This window comes from Pan paniscus, chromosome 6, assembly GCF_029289425.2.
Source record: "Pan paniscus chromosome 6, NHGRI_mPanPan1-v2.0_pri, whole genome shotgun sequence".
NCBI lineage: Eukaryota > Metazoa > Chordata > Mammalia > Primates > Hominidae > Pan > Pan paniscus.
In genome coordinates, this window is record NC_073255.2 from 183,975,017 (window position 1) to 184,001,379 (window position 26,363).

General features: G+C 37.6%; 1 protein-coding gene across 1 annotated transcript in view; it reads left to right on the forward strand.

Annotated features, from left to right (window-relative positions):
* CNTNAP2 (contactin associated protein 2) overlaps positions 1-26,363 on the forward strand; it is a 2,297,635-nt gene that overhangs the window by 1,266,423 nt on the left and 1,004,849 nt on the right. Inside the window, exon 10 of the mRNA XM_003820514.5 lies at positions 11,359-11,530. Within this exon, the coding sequence (XP_003820562.5) occupies positions 11,359-11,530 (172 nt within the window). The remainder of the gene's footprint in view (positions 1-11,358; positions 11,531-26,363) is intronic.

Consider the following 26,363-nt stretch of genomic DNA (forward strand, 5'->3'; position numbering starts at 1 on the left):
AATAACATGGCAGAACTATTGCTAAATATGATAGATTTCCTTGAAGAGTAAAGTATATATTACAGAAAAAGTAAAACTCATGTATAATTTTCTTACACATATTTAATGGTTTAATTAATATTGTTTTAATTTGTAAATTTCAGAAGAGGGATGCTCTAAGTGGGTGAATGTATCCTACGATTTTTAGGGTTAGGGATCTCTCTGTGCCTAAATCTGCCTAAAAGAGATGTGAATTTACCTTGCAGCGAGAGTCAGGAGTCAGAATATTCAGTCTTTGAAAGCCACAGAAGTCATCCTGGTTTGATCATATAGAATACATATATGATGATCAAGTGTAAAATGCTACTGACAGGTCTAGTAAGAGAAAGACTGAAAATGTTCTTTAGTGGCCTGAAAATTATCAGACACTAGGAAGAGCAATCTCATCAATAATCCATAGAGGTTGAATGCATAACAAGGTGGAATAAATGTAATCCAAATTAGAGCTCTTGGATGACAGAATTTTTAGCGTTAAGTGCCATTTCAGTTGGAACATAACATTTTATACAAATAGTTTTTATTTTGAAACAATTTAAAACTTACCAAAAAAATTGCAAGAAGGATAAAAAGGCCACTAGTGTACCCTTCACCCAGAGACCTCCTTCAACTTTTGTTACTTGTTTGATAATGTCCTTGTATTAGTCTGTTTTCACACTGCTGATAAAGACATATTCATGACTGAGAAATTTACAAAAGAAAGAGGTTTAATGGACTTACAGTTCCACGTGGCTGGGGAAGTCTCACAATCGTGGTGGAAGGAAAGGAGGAGCAAGTCACATCTTACATGGATGGTGGTAGGAAAAGAGAGAGAACTTGTGCAGGGAAACTCCCGTTTTTAAAACCATCAGATCTCATGAGACTTATTCACTATCATGAGAACAGCACAGGAAAGACCCATGCCCAAGATTCAATTACCTCCCACCAGATTCCTTCCATGACACGTGGGAATTGTGGGAGTTACAATTCAAAATGAGAGCTGGGTGGGGACACAGCCAAACCATATCATTCCTTGTCTGGCCCCTTCCAAATCTCATGACATCACATTTCAAAACCAATCATGCCTTCCCAACAGTCCCCAAAAGTCTTAACTCATTTCAGCATTGACTCAAAAGTCCATAGTCCAACGTCTCATCTGAGACAAGGCAAGTCCTTTCTGCTCATGAGCCTGTAAAATCAAAAGCAAGTTAGTTACTTCCTAGACACAATGGGCGTACAGGCATTGGGTTACTACAGCTGTTCCAAATAAGAGAAATTGTCAAAACAAAGGGGCTAAAGTCCCCATGCAAGTCCAAAATCCAGCAAGGCAGTCAAATCTTAAAGCTCCAAAATGTTTCCTTTGACTTCATGTCTCATATCCAGGTCATGCAGATGCAAGAGGTGGGCCCCCATGGCCTTGAGCAGCTCTGCCCCTGTGGCTTTGCAAGGTATAGCCCCCTTCCTGGCTGTTTTCAAGAGCTGGTGTTGAGTCTGTGGCCTTTCCAGGCACACAGTGCAAGCTGTAGGTGGATCTACCATTCTGGAGTCTGGAGGATGGTGGCCCTCCTCTCACAGCTCCACTAGGCAGTGCCCAAGTAGAGACTCTATGTGGGGCCTCTGACCCCACATTTCCCTTCTGCACTGCCCTAGCAGAGGCTCTTCATGAGGGTCCCACCTCTGCAGCAAACATCTGCCTGGGCATCCATGCATTTCCATACATCCTCTGAAATCCAGGTGGAGGTTCCCAAACCTCAATTATTGACTTATGTGCACCCACAGGCTCAATACCACATGGAAGCTGCCAAGACTTGGGGCTTCTGTTCTCTAAAGCAGCAGTCCAAGCTGTATCTTGCCCCCTTTTAGTCACAGCTGAAGGGACTGGGACACAGAGCACCAAGTCTCTAGACTGCACATAGCAGAGGGACCCTGAGCCTGACCCATGAAATGATTTTTTCCTCTCTAAACCTCCAGGCCTGTGATGGGAGGGGCTGCTGCAAAGTTCTGACATGCCGTGGAGACATTTTCCCCATTGTCTTGATGATTAACATTTGGATCCTCGTTACTTATGCAAATTTCTGTAGCAGGCTTGAGTATCTCCTAAGAAAATGGGATTTTCTTTTCTATCAATTGTCAGGTTGTAAATTTTCCAAACTTTTATGCTCCGTTTCCCTTTAAAAGCTGAATGCCTTTAACAGCACGCATTCACCCCTCAAATGCTTTTCTGCTTAGAAATTGCTTCTGCCAGATACCCTAAATCACCTATCTGAAGTTCGAAGTTTCACAAATCTCTAGGGCAGGGGCAAAATGCCACCGGTCTCTGCTAAAACATAACAAGAGTCACCTTTGCTCCAGTTCCCAACAAGTTCCTCATCTCCATCTGAGACCACCTCAGCCTGGATTTCATTGTCCATATCATTATCAACATTTTGGTCAAAGCCATTCAACAAGTCTCTAAGGAGTTCCGAACTTTCCCACATTTTCCTATCTTCTTCTGAGCCCTCCAAACTGTTCCAACCTCTGCCGTCACCAGTTCCAATGTTGCTTCCACATTTTCAGGATTCTTTTCAGCAGCACCTCACTCTACTGGTACCAGTTTACTGTATTAGTCTATTTTCATGCTGCTGATAAAAACATACTCGAGACTGGGCAATTTACCAAAGAAAGAGGTTTAATGGACTTACAGTTCCATGTGGCTAGGTAAGTCTCACAATCATGGTGGAAGGCAAGGAGGAGCAAGTCACATCTTATGTGGATGGTGGCAGGCAAAGAGAGAGAACTTGTGCAGGGAAACTCCCATTTTTAAAACCATCAGATCTCGTGAGACTTATTCACCATCACGGGAATAGCACAGGAAAGACCCACCCCCATGACTCAATTACCTCCCACTCGGTTTGTCCCATGACACATGGAAATTGTGGGAGTTACAATTCAAGATGAGAGTTGGATGGGCACACAGCCAAACCATATCAGTCCTTTACAGCAAAAGGACCCACTCTGGGATCACATGTCACACCCTGTTTTTCTGATTCTCCAGTCTCTAACAATCATAATTATATCTTCACTTTAGTAATTTCTTCACTTTCACAACCTTCTCATTCTTGAATATTCTATCCCAGTCATTTGTCGCTTGTCCTGAAATTGGATTAGTTTGATGTTATACCCAGCCTTGTATTTTTGACAGGTGTCTTACACACCATGCTTTATTCTTCTCATTGAATCTCATCAGGTGGCCCCCCAGTATCAATTGGTCCTGTTACTCATGGTGATAACATTGATCACTTGATTATAAAGGTATCTGCCTGGTTTCTCCAATGTAAAGTGACTGCTCTCCCCTTTGAAATTAATAAACATATATATTTTTAATATTGGGGTACTTGGTATATATATTTATGAGGTACATAAGAGGTTTTGATACAAGCATTCAATCATGGGGATTGGGGTATCCATCTCAAACATTTATCCTGTGAGTTACAAACAATCCAATTACATTGTTTGTTATTTTAAAATATACAATTATTATTGACTATATTTACCCTATTGTGCTATCATATAGTAGGTCTCGTTCATTAGATGGGGGTGGTTTATGAGTTTTTTAAAAAACTGTATTTTTAAGGAGATAGTTTGAGGCTATGTTCTGCTGCCAACTTTCACCCACTTATTTGAGCACCTATTGATATGCCTTGCCTGAATTAATTATTAACATGATGGTTTCCAAATCATGACTTTCTTCTTCCTACATTCCTGTTACATGTATTACTTAGCATAGTGCTATTGGAGGAGCTTTCTATTTTCCCTATGTATTTATTCACTTTTAGACAGGCAGACTCTTGGATTCCTACTTTATTCAGTAGGATATGATCTGTAGCTTCCTCTTTTTTTCCTCCTCCCTTTTTTATTTTGATATTCAAAATCTCTTTTTGATACTCAAATTATTTATTTTGTATGCAAATTGCCCTTAATTTGAGGAGCAGATGCCATTTCACGCTGGCTCCTGTGTCATTCTGACATGACCCCATCATTCTTTGGGCACTTCATTACTTTTTGGTGTGGCAAAATGTTCCAGATTCTTATTGTACTTTCCCTAACACAGCTTAGAATCAGTCATTTCTCCAAGGAGTCTTGGTTTTGCCCAGCATAGAAACCAGGATCTTGGAAACAGAACTATTCATTGCTTTGAGAGTGACCCTGTACGTAGGCTGTCTTCAGTGGATGATAGGAACCATCTGTATATTGACCAAATATACAATTTCATTCATACTTATTTCTGTATCTATCTACATATAGTGAAAACCACAAATTTACACTAATTGATTAAATCCTAATGCAAACCCACTGGGTTCATTCTGTCTTTTTTTTTTTTTTTTCTTTTTTGAGATGGAGTCTCGCCCTGTAACCCAGGCTGGAGTGCAATGGCGCAATCTTGGCTCACTGCAACCTCCACCTCCCAAGTTCAAGCGTTTCTCCTGCCTCAGTCTCCCGAGTAGCTGGGATTACAGGTGCACACCACCACACTTGGCTAAGTTTTTGTATCTTTAGTAGAGATGGAGTTTCACCATGTTGGCAAAGCTGGTCTCAAACTCCTAACTTCGTGATCTGCCCACCTCAGCATCCCAAAGTGCTGAGATTACAGGCATGAACATTCTTTCTCATGTTTCATATGTGTACCCTCTTTCTTTGACGTTGGGAATTTGACTGTCACTATCCTCCATGTATTTACTTATTTGCTCAATCAACCTGTACTGTAACCAATCTCCCAGCCACATGGGGTGGAGATCCTGTGTGGACATCCTCTGTGCACAGGTCCTGGACACCACTAGACTCTCTTCCCCTGGACTACTCTATCTTCCTGCCTGCTGGGACCCTAGTTTTTATGAGGCTGTTTTCCTGCCCCTGCTCAATGGGTTTTTGACTAAGTTATTCAGGAAGGTTGAGTAAACAGTAGAGATTAGTAGACATTTTGTTATTCAGGAAGGTTGAGTAAACAGTAGAGACTAGTAGACATTTTGTGCAATCTGCCAAGATCAAATTGAAAGGAAGACAGTAGGTGGTTTTAAACATCCTTAAAGCATTCCACCAGCCTCCCTTGGACCTCCCAACCTTCCCAACTTTAAAAAAGGCAGAGAGAAGCTTTATATGCACTTGGTTTTAAACATGTCAATTTTTCAACCTTGTTGTCTACCGTTTGCTTTTTCTGTCCCATCAGATGAACATTATAACTTACCACAATTTAGGTTGCCATTTTAATGTCAAAACAAATATCAGCAAGTTTTTCACTGATGTATTTCTGAATTAAAATTTTAAAACCTTGAAAATGCTTGCGTTTTCTTTGTCAGCAAGAATAGCAATATACTGAGTGGACTTCAAATCAAGTATGAAGTTTTTATATGCAAGTCTTGAAACAGAAATTTCAGACATGCCAGTAAAGTAATATAATTACAATGTTCCTGTAAAGAAGAAAGGTTTCCAGTGCATGGAAAGTAAGATGCGATTGAGACTGACAAGATTACAGTTCACTGTGGGTGTTTTAACACATTGTCAGATTGTAGAAACCAGTTACAATGACCCATGTATAGACATTGTATTTTTTATTCCAAATTCATAGAAATTCAAAGATATAACAAAAATACGCAAAAATTTTACCTTTATATTATATTTTTACTAACTTGACAATTGTTTGTTACATTCACTTTATTTCCATTTTATAGCTATTCATTTCTGACCCTCAAAATGCCGGCTGCAAATTTATATTACCAAAAAATCCCACTGTTAATCTAAGTAGGTTAAATCCTGAGCTTTGGAGTAGTCACTGAAGGTATCACAAACACTAATACACTAGTATTTTTACTGAAATTTCATTTGTTCATAAAGAGAACAAACACAGAAAATAAATAATAGGTTCTCCTCTGTTTCTAAGGGAGTTAAAGCAGCAGGAGGTTCAGTATCAGAGATCCAACATCTTTAGCTCATTGTTGACTAAGGGAACTGTCAATATTCCACCAGTTACATAATGTTTCACAGGTGTGAGTAATCTTCAGGTTCTAATTATTAAAACTGATTTGAGATTATAATAGCAGGATGTGTTTGTTATACTTTGTATTAGTTATATATTGCTGCATAGTGCATTGCCTCAAAACTCAGTGGCTCAGTGTAGTAATAATTTATTATCTCTTACTTTTCTGTAAGAGGCCAGTAATTTAGGAGCAGCTTGGCTGGGCAGTTCTGACTTGATATTTCTTATAAGGCTGCAGATACATGTTTCCCAGAGCCACAATCAGCTGATGACTTGACTAGGATTAGAGGCTCCATTTCAAGATAGCAGACTCACATGGCTAGCAAGCTGCTGCTGGAACTTGGTAATAGGCTTTAGTTCTCCTCCTAGGTGCCTCTCCATCTCACTACTTGAGGGTTTCCATGGCTTTTAGGCTGGCTTCCCTGGAGTAAGGGATCAAAAGGCCAAGGTGCAGCCTCTAATGCCTTTATACTTAACCTTGGAAATCATATCACCTTGTTACTACTGCAACATTCTGTGTCACACAGAGCAGCACTGATTGTGTGGGAGGGAACTATACAGGCCGTAAATATTAGGAGGTATTTAAAATAACATAATTATAATATGAAGATTTATGGCCATCTTGGAGATTGATTGCCGGTGTTCACCCTACAGCCCACAGAGATACATATCTTTTTCCACACACGAAGTACACCCAACCTCCTCTAAAAGCCATCCAAAGTCTCATTCCACTAGGCCATCTGCTCAAATTCCAGGACCTCATTGTCTAAGTCAAGTCAATCCAAAATGAATCTCAGAGAGTCCAAGAGAAAATGAAGCTGTTTAGGTATAGTCACTCAAGTACCACTTCCCAAGTACAGTTGTCAATCTTAAGACCTGTGAACAAGTTTTGTGCCATCCTCACACCACATATACAATGGTAGATTATGCACAGAGTAACCAAATTAGACTCTCTGGTTCAAAAGTGGAGAAAATAAGAGGACAAGTCACTGGTCCATAGCAGTTTTGCAATCCAGTCAGGCACATGTTGGTCATTCTTGATTAGAACTCAGTCATGCTGTTTCCCGGAAATGATTCTCCATGGCTCTTGGCTCTGCCCTCTGTGTTAGTTCTGCCACTGTAAGTCATCCTTTTTTTATGTATATAGAGGTTGTCTATGTTTACAGCTGCATAGACTCCTGACCATAAAGTTTGGAGGTCAAAGGCCTGTTTCTATTTTGTCCCAACTCTGTCCCTTTCAGTACAAGCTGGTGGTGTTACCTCCAATATAGTTATCTTAAAAATGAAAGGGTTTTCTATGAATTTTATTCAGGTTTACTCCACTTAATAAAAGGCACATCCACAATTATATAAAGATAAGCTCCCCCTTACCCCTTGAGCTTCTGTAGATCTACAGAAGGAAAATGCTTTTAAGATAATTAGAATCCCTATTGTTTAACTGAAAAGACCTGTAAAGCATAAAAATAAGCTCTTTAGAGGGTCTTCTGTCTCATGGAGTGTCTCCCTGAGGAATACCTAATAATTTTCTCGGGTCTTTATGTAGATTTTATAGTCACACTTCCTTGTCATCTTTAGATCATGTTTTCCTGGAATTTGATCTTTGCTTAGAAATGTGATTTCTTAATGTTTGCATTGTTCACCATCTGGAGAGATTGGGATTGAAAGAGCATTTTACTTTAAAATTCAGTAATGCCTGGCTTCTTCATTTGTAATAGTTCTTCTTTAGCTTTTTCTCTCCCATTTTCTTTTTCTTTTACTATAAACAGAAGATGCTCGATGGCTCCTTCAATACTCTACCTGGAAATGTCCTTAGCTAGATTATACAATTTCATTTAACTGTATCTTTTTCTTTTCCATATTATCACAAGAAACAATGTTGCTAAACTTTCCACCAGAACATAGCAAAGATCTAATTTTCTCTAATTTCTGATGACACTTTCCTTACCTTCCTTTAAGTCATTACAGCTCCTCAAGAGCCATCATGCTTCTTTTAAGGCCTGTCCCACTAACTTGCATATTCCTGTCCCTAAATCACTGCCACATTTTCAGGTTTCTGTTATAATTCTCTGCCAATATCAAATTCTTTTTTTTTTTTTGGTACTAAAGTATTTTATTCTATTTTATTTTATTTTTAATTTTTATTTCCATAGGTTTTTGGGGGAACAGGTGGTATTTGGCCACATGAGTAAGTTCTTTCGTGGTGATTTATGAGATTTTGGTGCACCCATCACCTTAGCGGTATACACTGAACCCAATTTGTCTTTTATCCTTCACCCCTCTCCCACCTTTCTTCCCTGAGTCCACAAAGTCCATGGTATCATTTTTATGCCTTTGCATTCTCATAGCTTAGCTCCCACTTATGAGTGAGAACATACGATGTTTGGTTTTCTATTCCTGAGTTACTTCACTTAGGATAATAGTCTCTAGTCCCATCTGGGTTGCTGTGAATGCCATTAATTCATTTAATTTTATGGCTGAGTAGTATTCCATTGTGTATATGTATAAAAAAGCCACATATTCATGGCAGCACAATTCACAATTGCAAAAATGTGGAACCAGCTCAAATGCTCATCAATCAATCAGTGGATAAACTATGGTATATATACAATGGAATACTACTCAGCCATAAAAAGTAGTGAATTAATGGCATTTACAGCAACCTGGATGGCATGTCCAGACATCAAATTCTTTATTTGATATCTATTGTTGCATAATGTGTCACCTTAAAATTAATTTCAAACAATGATGAATATTCATTACCTCTCCTGGGCCACTCCAGAAGACAGTGTATGACATGGTGATGACTTGCCACGAAGTAAGCGATCTCAGAGACCAAGTTGCAGAGTTTTCTATTGTTCACAGAAGTCAGGCCTAATTGATTATAGAAGGGGACAACAAAAGGGTGTGAAGTCAGGAGCCAAAGATTAATGATGTCCATTTTGGAATATTATGGAGAGAAAAAAATTAATGAATATGTAGTATTTTGTCCTATAATTATCTTCTCCTAGAATATATCTCCTATTGGAAAATAAAAGGACTTAACCACTTCAAACTTCAAAATTACCAAGATCAAACAGAACATTGTTATAAGCGAATGATGAATTCTTGTTTTACAACCTTAATTATACCCAATTTGTAGTAATCGGGATTTATGCAGCTGCTGTGCTTCAGAGCAGCTTTTATTTTCACAGATACATCCATTCATTTTGAAATCTTTCAAAGCTAGTGTGGATATGGTGAGACTCCCAATTATTCAAAAAAAAAAAAAACAGAAACAAATGACAGTCTTCTTAAGAGTGGTCAGTAAGTTACAACTGGGTGTTTTCTCTCTGCTAAGTTTAGACATTACACTCTATTCAATTTCATCTTGATTCAACAATTGAAAATCGTGTGCACGCAACTGGTCTAAACAAATCATTTATCTAATATCAGCATTTTTCTGAAGGGACTAAGTCAATGCGAATGAAAAAAATGTGGTTGACTAGAAAATACACATACACACACACACGAGCCATATATTAACATTAAAGTAGAGCCTTATGTGGATTTTTTTTAAGTCAAGAAGTTAATTCAAATACAATCTTATTTTTATACAGTACTGTGTTAATAGAAAATAATATATACCTTTGTGATTAATCCTTAAAGGAGATTCAAATGACAGTTATTGGACTTTATATATTGTAATCCATTAATGAAGAGAAAAAGAAGATTTCTGCTCTACTAAAATACTATCCTTGGTCAAAAAGAATAGGATATTTTGAAAATATCACTTAATAGCTGATATGGTTTGGCTGTGTCTCCACCCAAATCTCATCTTGAATTGTAGTTCCCATAATCCCTGTATGTCATGGGAGAGACCCACTGGGAGGTAATTCTATCATTTCATAATGGTGAGTGAGTTCTCATGAGATCTGATGGTTTTATAAGAGTCTTTTTCCCCTACTTTGCCTGACACTTCTCCTTGCTGCTGCCCTGTGAAGAAGGATGTGCTTGCTTTCCCTTCTACCCTGATTATAAGTTTCCTGAGCCCTCCCCAGATATTCTCAACTGTGCATCAATTAAACCTCTTTTCTTTATAAATTACCCAGTCTTGGCATGTCTTTTTTAACAACATGAGAACAGACTAATATAATGGCCATTTTTTGTTTTTATTGAAAATTCACTTTTATCCATTTAATAGAACTTTGGTTCCATCCCATTTTATATAAATTGTTTGTTGTTACAGATATAATATTAGATGAAGTGAATGTGTCAATAACTTCAGATTTGCAAGCAGACAAATTAGTACAGTTTAAATTTGCCCAGTAGGCAGATTTGGTATGGTGAACCATATGAAAAGTAGAAGCTCTGGGGACTTTCTGGAGATACTTAATGGGGTTGAAAAATATCATTTTCTTACGGCCTACAAATTTTCCATCCATAATGGGTGTTTCTATGCAATTATGCATGTTTCTCTTAAAAAGATATAATAGTAATTGATTGTTGGTGATCTCTTAAAGTTATTTAGCAATAAACTCTTAATGTCTGATTTCAAGTTTGGTGTGTGCACTCTATTTCCTAATAGAATCAACAGTATTGTGTGTGTGTGTGTGTGTGTTTACTCTTGTTATTTACTCTTTTAATTTTAGTTCCATCTGTTATTATTTACTAGTATATATACCATATTATGGTATTTTATTTATACCATATTAGATAGTTTGTAGAAGATGTATATTCAAAGTAGGGTGGCTGACCCTTATGCCTAAATTTATTTGCTTCTAATGTTCCCTTAGATTTTATAAATTAAAAAAAGGCATCTGTAATGCAAATATCTCTTTGTAATGAGTTACACACTGATCTACTTTATTTCATAATAGTAAGTTTGGCTTATTTGACATCTGAATAACAGGCAATAGGGAATTAAGAAAATAGAAATAAATATCAAAGAAACAAGAAGAAGAAAGTTGGATAGTTGGGAAAGTTCTAAAGTTTTGGGTCCTAATCTCTGAGGGCTGGCTCAGCAGAGAAAGAATAACAGTGAGTCTTTGACAGCAGAGGGACAGAAAGATGTGACAGTGAGAAAGATGATGTCAAAAGAGAAAATTTGAGTGACAGTAGACCCCAGAGGCAAACATTGACCTGGTAACCCATTACAATTCAACCCTGACTTCTTCCTCTGTAATAATCTCACTTTCTCAAAAAACTTCCTTTTTCTACACTGAATATAACATCAGCAAGGATCAAAGAAACAGTAGTTGGATGCGATGGCTGTGGCCAGGTAGAATACCCACAAGAATTTTAGTGAAGGTTATACCGTACACCAGATTTACATTCCCATTTCTTCTGTTTCACAGGTTTTCTGAACCAGATGAATAACTCAAGTCACTCTGTCCTTCAGCCTTCATTCCAAGGATGCATGCAGCTTATTCAAGTGGACGATCAACTTGTAAATTTATACGAAGTGGCACAAAGGAAGCCGGGAAGTTTTGCGAATGTCAGCATTGACATGTGTGCAATCATAGACAGGTAAATGATCTTTTCATCCTACCTCACGTTGTCCAAACTTTCCAAACCTGTGTTTCTGTTGTGAGACCAGTGAAACATCCCAAAAGAAAATTAAAGTTAAAAACAGGTAAGGTGGAAATTACCATTCAAAGTACATATTGTAGTATACTTGTGATATTAGCAGTGATGATGTTTATGTTTTTATGTGGATATATATATCATATATCTATCGTATATCATATATAGCATATATATGCTATATATGAGATATATCCTATATGTGCTATATGAGATATATCATATATAGCATATATACATATATGTAGCATATATATGTATATATAGCATATATGAGATATATCGTATATATAGCATATATATATATGTGATAAAACACACTGTGGTGTTATATTTGTTCAACAGCCTCCAATCAGAGAACCTGAGCCTTCAATAAGTAGTTTTGCAAGCAACAGCAGTGTGGCAGAGAAACTCTGACAGTTGATTTTTAGTTTACAGCAGAAATGTGCCTTCTCTTTCTGTTTCAATCATGACTTGGCCTCAGCATGTCCCTTCCAAAACCCACTTCTGAAAGAAAAGGAATATTACAAAAGTGTCACTGTGCAAGATGGGTATTTATGAAGCAGAATATTTAGAGTAACTAGTTCAGCTTACAAAATACACCTATTAAAATATGACAAAAATAAAATCTTTATTGGTTTTGCAAACCTGGGGAGAAATTTTTACTAAAAACTTTAATTGTATTCTCACACAGTGGAAAGATGCAACTTTTCTGTGAAATATTATGATTTTACTGCATACACTACCTTAATATACTTCTAGATAGTGCCTGTCATTCTACTATGAACAAGTTTCATTTTGAGATGCTTTGTCTGTAAACAAATTATATATGATTTGAAGTTAACCTAGTGAATTTATATGATTTTCTAAGATATATTGAAGTCTTTTGAGGAAGAACTGTCTTATTCTAAAAGCTCATTTTATTAATCTTGTGTTTAGGGAAGATGAAAGTTCTTTAAATTTTTTTAAAATTTTGAACTAAGATATTAATCCTGTCTCAGTCTACCCACAACAAAATGTAGACCATAAGTCTTTAACAAATGTATTTTATTCAAGAGGAAATACTTTAAGAAGTCACTCAAAAATGAATTTTACAAACATATAAAATAATCTATTTTGAAGTAAGTTTGCTTTCATAAAATCTGAATAAGATGGCGTTCATGTGAATGGTAAGTTACAGTTTGTGGTGGCTGTAAGACAGAACTTTTATAAAGCCTTCACATGTTTGTAATAAGACTTTATGACATAGTATACTGCTTATTTCTATTCATGTATGCAAGTACTGATCGTAGTAGCCTAAACAGTTTATATTTAAATAGAATAGTGAACAATTTTAATGGAAATATAGTCCTAATTATTGAGCCATTAGTAATGTATCAGCTATCATTTCTACCTAGAGCAAGTAGCAGCAATAATCAGAAAAGCTGAGATGAATGTTTTAAAGATCATTTGTTCTGATTTTAGAAAATTATCTACATATTGTTTTATACAGAAAAAAATATTTTCTTCATAATAGTTATGGAGTTTTTCAGTATCTACTCTTTTTTTCAGGTCAGTAATTGTGATGATACAATAATTTCATTACCTCTTTCAGCTTGGTAAAAGGGCTAGGTAATATGTTGCTGTTTCTCTCTAAACATCGTGTTTCTAGGCATTACATATAAATTGTTTGCACTAAAGAAGGAGGGGTGATATGTTGAGATATTAATGTTTTACTCTGATAGAGACAGGAGTTAAATTGGTCCCAAAAGAATGAATGGGATTTTGGTAAATGAATAAAATGGAAGGTGATACTCCTGGTGGGGAGACCAACACAAGGGAAGGTATAGAAAAGAAAATACAAGTTTCAATTTTTCATAGATACAGAGATACACAAAATATTTTTTTTTGCCAAAATAGGTCAGGCCCAATATTCATCTTGCCAAGTTTCCTGCAGCTAAAAGAACAAAGTTCACACCTTTCTTATTCTTTAGGATGACAAATGAAAAGATTAGCTGCAGGGAAGTAGTCACCTGTGACACATCCCCACACATTTTCTAAACCCATTATGGAACCTATTTTTAGCTTACACTATTTTTTCTAAGGCAACAACATCTGTACATTAAATACCAATGTGTGAAACAGCAGATTCCTTTAGTCACCTAAAATGTTCCCAGTTCAAAATCTTAAGCATGAAGTGTTGTACTTTCATAGGTATGAGACAGGACTATTTTACTTAAACCACTGAAGAGTGTATTGATGATATCACCCTTAATCTGTGTCTTTCCAGGTAAAAGTACCAGTGGTTTTAGTCTGTCTTCATAGAGCAGTGATGTATCCAGATAATTCTTTAATGATACACCCCTAGCACATCTCTGCTTCTTTCTCCTCGCTAAGACTTTGCAACTGCCCCGTATCTACAACTTTCTTTACAGATTACCCAAATTCTCCCAAAGGAAGCCTACAGTGGCTTTTCTTTTCTCCTTCCCAGTTCCAGCTTGATCGATTTGAGAGTTATTTTTGAGAGGGAGAAAAAAAAAGTATAAATGAGAACATAGGGTAAAAAAAATAAAAGAGCTACACAAGCCTGACTTTTATAAAATGTTTGGAGATAATAGTCACAGCTGCAATGATTTGATGAGTAGAACTTAGGGAAACAGCTGGGCGACGATTTGTCTGAAGGTGTTTTTCTGTGTGTTGTATTGGAATACCCTACGATTTGAACTTTTTTTTTTTTTTTTTTTTTTTGCTTTGTGTGTAGATTTGCATGTGGCTTATTTTGTTCACGTGCTTATTTTCTGAACGCAGCTTTGAATCAAGGAAAGAGCAAGCATGCCAAGTTACAGAATTATGCATTCAGTATTTATTTTCTGAGTGCATACTAGATGTCATGCTATTCTAGGCACTTGGAATAAATCCTTGAACAGGACAGATAAAGATTATTGAAAATTCTAAGCTGACATGGTGGGGGGAGGGGAGGAAGGAGAGATGACAAACTATAATTAAAAAGTAAATAATCTAGCAAGTGAGAAGGAATAAATTTTATGGGTAAAAATACTAGAACAAAACAAGGAAGCCTGGCATGTCAGTAGATCAAGGTGTTGAGTTGTAGTTTAAATAGGTTGATCAGGATAAGCCTCCATTGAAAAGATAATATTAGTGCAAGACTTGAAAGAGGTAACTGAATGTTCTAATGCAGGGAAAGAACATTTGACACAGAGAGCACAGGCAACGAAAGAGGCACTTGCATGATCCAGGATCAGTATGGAAGCCATGGTGGCAAGTTCGGGAGGTCAAGAATAGTTGAAGGAATAGACGCCAGAACAAGCCCTCCAGACTTGTAGGTTATTGTAAGGGTGTGGCTTTTACTTTGAAGGAATACAGGAGCCATTTGCAGCGTTCTAAATAGAGCAACATGATGTACTCACGTCTTAAAAGGATGAATCTGGGCTGTGAGAGCAAGAAAGGTAGAAGCAGGAGGCTAACTAAAATTATGCCATTATAATCCAGGTGAGAGACGCATGTAACCTAGACCAGGGTGCTAGCACAAGAAGTAGTGAGATGTGGCCAATTCTGAATATATTTTGGAGGCAGAGTCAGTAGGGTTTCTTTACAAATTAGATGTGGGGTATAAGAGATGGAGGAAATAGGGATAAATCCAAATGATTTGCTAAGAACAGCAGGAAGAAAGGAGATGCCATCTCTTCAGACTGGGAAGACTAGTTGTAGAGAAAATTAGTCAAGGGGGCTAAAGAAAAAAGTCAGAAATTCAAGGTTGGACATGAATTGAAATGTCTACTGGACGTCTAAGTAGAAATGTCAGGAAGAGAGTTGGATATATGTATGTAACAAGCCTGTGTCTGCAGGTTTACACAATAAACCTTTGTGATTGACAGAATCCCTTTTGTTTAACTATTGAGGGTCTTTGGTATCTTTAGTTACATTTTATAAGCAATCATAGAACTGGAAAGGGAGGTGGTGGATAATGGGCAGAAATTGCTCTCTAATAATGGAAGCTGCTAGCTTGAGTCCCTTAGTGATAATCTGCTCTTAGAGAGGAGGATTGTCATCAACCTTCAGTTTCCAAAACATTCTCTGAGAAAGGTAAAATACCCAGAGATAACATTTTTGTTTCTTCTTGCATTGTTACTCTCTTTTACTCATTCCTAGAACACTTGCATTATTGACTGCTTGTGGCAAACATCTTAAGATGCCTGACTCAACTCTTATTCTCAATCTTTTTCTCTCCAGCCTCTTTCCAGGTGTGAAAACCTGAGAGCCCAAACCTTCAGAAACACTCCTTTAGCCAAAGTTAGGTCCATTCACTTCTTCCTTCAAGAGAGAATCACAAGGAGAACCATAGGGCATCTCAAAGTTGGGGAGAGGCGGGTGCTTGGGGAGGGATGGACATTGAGGGAAAGTCAGGGAGGGTATTAGGGGATGGAGTGAGTCAGTCCTTGTTGGTATTGGCTAGAATTCCTAAACTCGGAGACTTGCTACAACAGACTCGCTACAACAGATCTGATAGTTGGCCTCAGAACTTGTGAATTGGTGTAGAATTATTATTTGATCTGTTTTTCTGTGGTTGTAGCCAGGACACATGGTTAGGAAGAAGCTGATGTTAACATATTTTGAGCTTAATTAAGTGGTGATCATGCTTGGTTTGACAATTTTTTTTTCTGTTTTGTGAGTAATAGTGAAGTCCATTTTGTAACTGTGGTTTCTATTTCAGTCCTAAGAGCACTCTTCACAGCTCAGCTGCCAGAGGAATGTTTTTTACTTTATGCTAGGCAGAAGCAGAGATGAGACACAGTTCTGGCTGCTAAGAGCTAAGCAGAAGTTAGCTGTGGTGTTCTTGGGAAAGCTTTTGTTCTCCTGATACAGTTGCCCCTCTTGCTCTCCACCATCCTTGGTAAAATGTAGAACTGATGTCTAGAGCTGTAGGGTCAAGAAAACCATAGATCAAGCAGCCACTGATACTAACTTGTACGTGAAAAATATCAACTATCACTTATCTAAGTAATTATGAATTAAGTTTTATTTTTCTTGGAGCCCAAAAGCACCTGCCCTTTCCCTAGTCCCCACTTCTAAAATTAACCAGTACCATCATTTTACCAGAATACAGAAGAACAAATTCCTAAATATGGAAATGACTTTGAAAGAAAAGACAATACTTTTTGGAGTGTATTAAGTTGCATTTTAGTGATGTCCCCTAGAGGTTGAAATTTGGGGACTAAATAGCTGTTTAGAGGCCAAAGCAAATTCATATTGTTAGAGTCAGCACTAGTAAAAAGTGACTCATTAGAATTAGAATCTTCTCTGCTCTTTCCTGTCTAACTCCATTGAAAATATATTAAAAAATACATTTAGAAACAAAATCAGTAAACATCCCAGATAACACAGAGAGCAGAAAAGGAAATGCAAATGGCCCAACTTAAACATAGCCTACAAAATTACCACTTGAGAAATTATGAATAGACTAGATCCTATTCCAGAGTTAGTAATTAAGTCTTCATTATATTTTTGGATGAAGTACATAATCACAGACCCAGTTTTTTTTTTAATTCAATGCTTTATTTTCAAGAATATCCAGTTTGATTTTTTTCTTTCAAAGAAAAGAATAAATAAATGAATTTTCATAAGAACACTTAAATGAGGATTAGGTAGATACATGAAAAATATCTCAAAACTAAATTGACTCTGTTGGAAAGGCGAATGAAAGCAGTCAAGAAGGATGATATGGTTTGGCTCTGTATCCCCACCCAAATCTCAAGTTGATTTGTAATCACCATGTATCAGGGAAGGGGACTGGTGGGAGGTGATTGGATCATGGGGGTGGATTTCCCCCTTACTGTTCTCATAATAGTGAGTGAGTTCTCATGAGATCTGATAGTTTAAAAGTATGGCACTTTCCCCTTCACTCACTCTCTCTCCTGCTGCCATGTAAGATGTGCCTTGCTTCCCCTTTGCCTTCTGCCATGATTATAAGTTTCCCGAAGCCTCTCCAGCTGTGTGGGACTGTGAGTCAATTAAACCTCTTTTCTTTATAAATTATCCAGTCTCAAGCAGTTCGTTATAGCAATGTGAAAATGGACTAAAACAAAAGAGGTCATGAGTTTCTACAAAAGCAGGCTTAAATTTTGCGTTCATAACTTAGATGAAGAAAACATGTAACATGTATCATTTTCTAAAATTTGTCGTCATTCGCTAATTCCCTATTTCTAGTCAGTAGCAGAAAAGATAAATACTTGAACACATACATTTTGGTACTGTAATCACTCCTCCTTTCTGTGTATATTCAGTCAACGTGGGAGTTGATCTCAGTCAAAGGTAAACTTCCTTTTGTGGTTGTACTACCACTTCAAGAGTTCTAGATGCCCTAGCATGGCTTGGGTCAGAGTCAGCTTATGCAATACGTTATCACCACAGGGGTGGGATCTGTCCCACCTGCTCCACCAAGGTTCCCTCTGAGCTCCCTGAGAGTCCCCAGCCTGGTCGGCCTTCAGGGTCCCACTTCTGTCCCTGCCACCCACTGTCATGACAACTGCTCCTGCTGGCCTTCAGATATGTCATGGGTATTGCTGGACTTAGGTTCTGGGGTCTGTGTTTAAGGTGACAGCTATTCCCAGCATGTCTGAGTCCCATTTGGTTTTAGCATTGAGAGTCCTGCTTCTGGGGAAACCCCTCAGTTCTGGGTAAATTAGGATGGTTGGTGACTATACACACTAGGTCTTCTTTCTCCTAATACCTTCGTCTGATCTACCAGCCATCTAAGCATTTTATAGGCCCTATAGGGACACACAGTGATTTCTATATCTTTTGGAGACTACATAAAGCTGAAATGAATCATGGCATATGTGTTGTGGGGGAGAGGTTAGGCATTAGGGACAGCTTCCTTAGGCTATGCCCCCTTTGCGTCAGCATGCCATCCCTCCATATCTGCTCTACACAGCCACTCAGGCTGACATGAGGCCCTCTACACATTAGACCCTCAAAGGCCATCATAGGATTCCTAAGTCTCTGCTGTATAAACCAAATATAAAATTCTAAGCCATCATACTGACTGATGAACCCTCCCCTTTGCCAAAGACATTCCAAATAATCCTGAAAAAAAAAAAAAAACTAGTTTAAGTCAGACATGCCTCACAAACATCAACACAGAGACCTTAAGACTGATAGAATAGTCTCTTTAAGTCTGATAAGAAACATTTACAATCCATTCTCTCTGAAGACTGCTACCTGGAGGCTTCATCTGCATGATCAAAGTTGGGTCCCCACGACCGCTTATCCTAACCCAGACATTCCTTTCTATTAATTCCATGTCTTTAAATAATAACTCTTTCAACCAATTGCCAATGGGAAAATATTTAAATCTACCTATCACCTGGGCGCCCCTGCTTTGAGTTGTCCCACCTTTCCAGACGGAACCAACATACATCTTACATATATTGACTGTTGTCTCATGTCTCCCTAAAATGTATAAAACCAAGTCATACCCCAACCACCTTGGCCACATGTCCTCAGATCTTCCTGAGGATATGTCATGGGAATGTCCTTAACCTCAGCAAAATAAACTAAATTGATTGAGACTTCTCTCAGATTCTTTTTTGGCTTAGGGTTGAGATTTATTCAGTCAACAAATACTTCTTGAAGATCACACCAACCGGTAGACAGTACCTCCTGGGACTGAATGCTGAGGTGATGAAGGGAGGGTGATTGATCAGACTCTACACTATTTTAACGGTTGTTTGGCTTTTATGTCTTAACACTTACGATGCCTCTGTTTTGCTCTCAAAAATATAGCTTTTTCCAATCAAAAGCTACTTGGTTTTAGACTACTTTTCCAAAATTAAATCCACATGTGTCTTAATTTTCTGTTTCAGTCCAGACTCTAGAGGTGAATTATCCCAGAACCTACTTTATATGATAATTGTATAACCATTGATCCACTGGTAAGACAGCCATAGAGTAAGAAAAAAAATTTTTTATTAGTGTTTCTTTAGTGATGGTTTTTATGACAGATTTCCTTTCTCTTTCACCTGAATCTTGCTGACTCCAAACTGCTACCCTCTATGTCGGACACCTCGTTTTTTCATACATTTCCAGGTTGACCATCTCCTTCTCTTTTTTTCTTTAGAAACGTTAATGTCATCAGTTAAGCTGGCGTCAAACTGTGCAGGCATTTCTCTTACTTTGGGAAATATTTTGTCTTTTACCATTAGGTGCTTATTTCATTATGCATACTGTAGGCTTCTGGAAATACCTTACTTTCATTCATGATAATTATTGATAAGAGGTAAAGGGGGCAGAAAGTCTCCCAGATAAATTCACGTTATTCAAAACTCCACACTTGCTCAATCCTGACATCGTTGTGACTGTGATCCCATCAAACTACAAATAATCAAATAACAGGTTGGCTGAAGCTAATTCTGAAAGAACTTGAGCCAACAAGCAATTTTTCATAAGTGAAACTGGATTTCCTTTTAGGGACTGTGCTTCGGACGAAAGCTCTTGAGTCCTAAAACCTAATCCCCAACTTAAAACATATAGAAAAACTTCAGTTTTCTCATGGGGTCATCGTATTGTGATTCTTTCAGGTAGATATGTTCATCTTGTCCCTTTACCTTAACTTGGTTTATTTCCCATATTGGATTCCATTGATTTTTATGTTGCAAATTGCTATGCTCTATCTTAGTTTCTGATAAATGAAACTACTGGCAATTTCTGAGAAGTCCCATTTCGTCATGCTAAATCTGACTTAATTGTAATATTAGATGTGTGACTCTTTATTTAAACTTTATTGGCCTTCCATGCTAACTCCAGTCTTTCATTTGATCTTTAGCTTCCTTTGGTTTCTTTTAGAAGGGAGGAGCTTCCTGTTTATACATAAACATTTAAGCCATGGGCATCCTCCTAGCACAAAAACATCAGCTCAATGACCTAAAAGTATCACATACCCAGGTGAACCCATGTTCAAGTCAGTTGCCTCTCTGAAGTGATTTCAAAGTGATTTTATTTTAAGTACAAATAGAATACTAGAGTGACAAAAACATATTCTTTTTTTAAAAAAAAAAGGTAGTGAAATGCCAGAGGAGATAACTCTCCTAAGAAATAAAGGAAAAGAAAAAAGTTGAATTAGCCATTTTAAGATTCAACAGCAGCTGTATTCTTCTTTGATGCATTACATGTATTAGGACAAAAGAAAACTATATTTGCTTTTGGCATGGCATATAGCTGTGCTTTGACATTTAAATCCCAAGGAAGGCTTAGTGCATTAAAGTAATGTCAGAAAAACAGTTATATGTTTGAAGATAAGCAGAAAGGAAATAGATAAATAGTTTTAACATGTAGCTGAATCAACTACGGAGAGATTTAAATAAGCCAATTGATTTTATTTCTTGCTTTTGATATCATATTACCTGCAAAATAAAAATAAGAGCAATTGATTTTAAAACATTTAAAATATCTTTCTTAACAAGTGCTTTCTTCTTAAAATAATTGTTTTTGTCAATTACTTGAATACATTGCAGTTACGATTTCACACTAAGAATTCATTTAACTGCTCTCCCCTAAACCAAGATTACAGACTCATGGACATGTACCATTCTTTTTGTAAAATATTGGGACTGATACAACTTAATGAAGGGGAAGTTGGAGCTGGTAGGACACTATCCTTCATTTGCTATGTGCTCCCTAACATGCTGTGTGGGAGTCAGTTGTTCATTCCTGAAAATGCATATGCAAGTCATACTTGTTACTGTAATAACATGGTTTAATTAAGTACTAAGTACATTTTCAAATGAGCAGAGACAGAAAAAAGTTTCTGGTAAAATCAAATGTAAAAGTTTTAGAAAGACAAGTGGCTCAAAACAAACACAAAACCATAAGTTTATGTGTGGGCCAGGCAACTGTAAACATTTGCAGAGATTCATAAAGCCCAAGGTGAACTCACCGAAATTCATTGGCGATTTTAGTTTTCGCTGCACTTGAAACCAAAACTGAAAAATGAAGGTGATACTATATGGAAATGGTTTGATAGAAAGGCCGGTGGATTGAACTACAGACTTCAAATAGGTGAACTCACACCCAAAGACCGCAGAGTAATTCCCTCTAACAACGAGTCATTGAGGTGACATAATGTAGGTTTTCAGTTAAATTAAAATGGTTAAGGTGTGTATCTTTTTAATGACATTTCTTTACTGGATTTCATTAAACCCAACATATTGAAGACTTGTACCATTCCCCAATCTGAATAAAAGGAGAGTTCATTATTTCTTTTTGCTTTCTCTTTTTGAGGAGTCTTTGCATTCCAAATACAGAGAAAAAAGAAAAGGAAAGGAAAGGAGAGGAGAGGAGGGGAGGAAGGACAATCTGTTACATCACATTGTTATCTGGTTTATTAGTATAAGACTCTTTTACTTTCATTAAATGTCAGGAGTAAAAATTTACAATGGTATTTATTATAGCATTTGAAAATAACATTTTGTTTGAATTTTTTTCTTTGGTATTTAAATGATCTATAAGCTGAAAAGAAGAGAGGAGTCATAGATTTTTCTATGCCAAGAAAAAAACAGTTTTAAAAAGATGAAGTTGTCATTTTCATTTTGTTTGATTATAAAACACATATTTCCTCTTTGTATTGTTGGATCTATACTGCCCAAAAAGTAGTTTTAAGAGGGCAACAAGCTTAGTTTTTCAGAGAGCATTGACTAAAATTCCCATGGCACCCATTGCTATATTAGAGATAAGTACTTTGTTGTCTTTGCCTATGAATTCATTGAGGAATATTAGAGTCTGAATCTTGTTTTGTTTACCGAATCCTGCTTACATCAAAAAGAATGTTACATGAGTAAGAAAGGAATGCAGATGGAAGGGGTGAGGAATATGTGTGTGTTTATTTCAAATGGTTTTGAAAAATGAGTCTGCAATAAATTTTAACAAATTACAGTATCTGAAAAGGGTGCCTTAATCAGTAAACAGGTTGATTTAAATAGACCATTATCTACAATTGTGATCAGGGTAAAACCACTAAGTACCATACAACATTTGTGTATAGCATTAACTTTGTTTGCCTTCAACAAGTCGCAGCTGTTATACTTTTACTGTGATCGTTTCACGATTTTTGCTTCTTTGGCATAGTCCCAGACAGGCTTCATCAACAAGAAACTTATGTTCATGAACACACTTCAGTGAAGACCCCCCTCTGGGAAATTAGACATGACATAAAAGTGCGTTGCTTTTTTGAAACACTTCAGGCATTTGAAAATTACAGGAGAAATTTTCAAGTGGCACTTCCTAAGTTAGAAATACCATACACATAAGGCCGGGTACAGTGGCTCACGCCTGTGATCCCAGCACTTTGGGAGGCCGAGGCGGGCGGATCACGAGGTCAGGAGATTGAGACCATCCTGGCTAACATGGTGAAACCCGGTCTCTACTAAAAATACAAAAAATTAGCCGGGCGTGGTGGCGGGCGCCTGTAGTCCCAGCTACTCGGGAGGCTGAGGCAGGAGAATGGCATGAACCCGGGAGGTGGCGGTTGCAGTGAGCCGAGATCGCACCACTGCACTCCAGCCTGGGCAACAGAGCGAGACTCCCTCTCAAAAAAAAAAAAAAAAAAGAAAAGAAATACCATACACATGAAGGCAAGTTTCTCTCACATAGTTATTATAGGACACTTGTTAATCTCCTATGAAGGTCAAGGCCACTGGTACTAATCTACACAATGAGAAAACCAAAAGTTACAGGATAGGATCTCTTCTCCCAGAACAGGTACTGATGTAGCCATAGAGACAGTAAACATTCACAAGAAATGTTAAAACTATGTTAAGAAGCATGTAAGCATTTGCTTCTTAATTGTTACAGATAATGATTTCTATAGAAAATTAATAAGAGGAATAAAACCACTATCAGCTACGTGGTTGATGAAAACCGCATAAAAGAAGTAGGTTGAACTTCAGAGGAGCATTAGCCTCGGATGATGAGAAAGAAAGGCAGGAACGTGCCAGGCAAAATCAGAGGCATGAGCAGAAGTGTGGAGGCACAGATAACCATGTCCCATTTCTGAAACAGTCAAGAGATCATTTAAACTACAGCAACATGTTTGTATAGGAGAGTCATGGAAAAGTTGAAAAGATCTATTTTTCATTTATTCATTTATCCATTCATTCTACAATGTTTCATTAATTGCATACCATGTGTCCAAGGACAGTTTTAGCCTTGAAGAATAATTCGTAAACTTATGGATTCTACTTTCTTACCGATTTATGAAAGAGTTAGACATCAGAAAAAGCACACACACACACACATACCCCATGGAATTGTTGGAAAAAAACACACAAACGCCAAAATCAAAGTATGCACAAGGGATCTTGTGCCTAATTCTCCCTGGGATCTAGGTTGGGATGGAGATGGCAGAGGAGCAGTTCAAGGCACATGCTATAGGCATTCCAGGGAGCTGGAAAGTACATGGGTGTGAATGACTTGAGTACGTGCAGTAAACTCAAGGATTTACAGTAGGTTCTTTCACAGATTGGCAGCTACTAGTGAGGGAAGATTTGAAGCTAGGAATTTAGGGGGATCCTAATGAAAGAGGACCTTGCGGCCGGGTGTGGTGGCTCACACCTGTAATCCCAGCACTTTGGGAGGCTGACGCAGGCGGATCACAAGGTCAGGAGATCGAGACCATCCTGGCTAACATGGTGAAACCCCGTTTCTACTAAAAATATAAAAAATTAGCCAGGCGTGGTGGCGGACGCCTGTAGTCTCAGCTACTCGAGAGGCTGAGGCAGGAGAATGGTGTGAACCCGGGAGGCGGAGCTTGCAGTGAGCGAAGATTGTGCCACTGCACTCCAGCCTGAGCGACAGAGCGAGACTCCATCTCAATAATAATAATAAAAAAAAAGAGGACGTTGCATTACTAGAAAGACTGTAATTTATCCTTTGGGCAATACGCAGCCATTGAGGGATTTTCAGGAAAATCAAGTTTTGCATGACTAACACTTGTTCTGATTACCTGGGCAGAGGTGATGAGAAATGAACTACTGCAGTAGAACCAGGTGAAAAAGGAAATATCCAAGGTATTTAGGAGTTGGACTAAGGAGAGAGGGCTCATTAGGTGTGGAAACAGGAAAAGGTATTGGCTGGAAAGAGAAACTGGTTTCAGAGTGAGAAAAGGCTTTAATGAAAGATCGTTATATTCACTAGTCTCCCCAAACAATGTCTTAACTGACTATTTGTTTAGTAGTGGGTCTACCCGTTAGGGTAAGATTTTACTGGGATCTGGAAGATGGTGAAAACCAGTGGCAGCAATTGAGCAATAGAGATTGGTAAAAGAGAAAATTAAAATAGAGGCAGAATTGAGATAGAAGTGCAGGTACACTTACAACGATCTGATCTTTGACAAAGCTGACAAATATAAGCAATGGAAAAAGGAATCCCTATTCAATAAATGGTGCTGGGATAACTGGCTAGCCATATGCAGAAAATTAAAACTGGACCCCTTCCTTACACAATATACAAAAATTAACTCAAGATAGATTAAAGAATTAAATGTAAAACCCAAAACTATAAACACTTTGGAATACAACATATGCAGTACCATTCAGGACATAGGCATGGGCAAAGGTTTCATGACGAAGACACAAAAGCAATTGCAACACAAGCAAAATTTGACAAACGTGATGAAATTAAACTAAGGAGCCTCTGCACAGCAAAAGAAACTATCATCACAGTGAACAGACAAGCTACAGAATGGGAGAAAATTTTTGCAAACTATGCATCTGACAAAAGTCTAATATCTAGCATCTAATAGAACTGAAACAAATTTACAAGAAAAAACACAATCCCACTAAAAAGTGGGCAAAGGACTTGAACAGACACTTTTCACAAGAAGACATACTTGAGATGAACCATCATGAAAAAAAAAAAAACCTCAACATCACTGATCATTAGAGAAATGCAAATCAAAACCACAATAAGATACCATCTCAGGCTAGTCAAAATGGCTATTATTAAAAAGTCAGAAAATAACAAATACTGGCAATGCTTTGGGAAAAAAAAAGGAATGCTTATACACCACTGGTGGAAATGTAAATTAGTTCAACCATTGTGGAATACAATGTGGTAATTCCTCAAAGATCTAAAGACAGAAATACCGTTTGATTCAGCCATCCCATTACTGGGTATGGAACCAAAGAATATAAATCATTCTATTAGAAAGACAATCCATGCAGACATTCATTGCAGCCCAATTCACAATAGCAAAGACATGGAATCAACCTAAATGCCCATCAGTGATAAAATGTGGCACATATACACCATGGAATACTATGCAGCCATGACAAATAATAAGATTATATCTCTTGTGGGAACATGAATGGAGCTGGAGGCCATTATCCTTAGCAGACTAACACAGAAACAGAAAACCAAATGCCACATGTTCTCACTTATAAGTGGGAGCTAACTAATGAGAACACATGGACACATAGAGGGGAAAACCACACACTGGGGCCTATCAGAGAGTGAAGGATGGGAGGAGGGAGAGGATCAGGAAAAATAACTAATGGGTACTAGGCTCATTACCTAGGTGATGAAATAATCTGTATAACAAACACCCATGACACAAGTTTACCTGTGTAACAAACCTGCATATGAGCACCTGAACTTAAAGTTAAAACAAAACAAAACAAAAACAACCACAAAGAAGTGCAGGTAGTGAGATACTGGATTAAAAAGGAAAGCAGAAGATGTGCAGAGCTATACTGTCTAATACTGCAGCCACTAGCCATATGTGGCT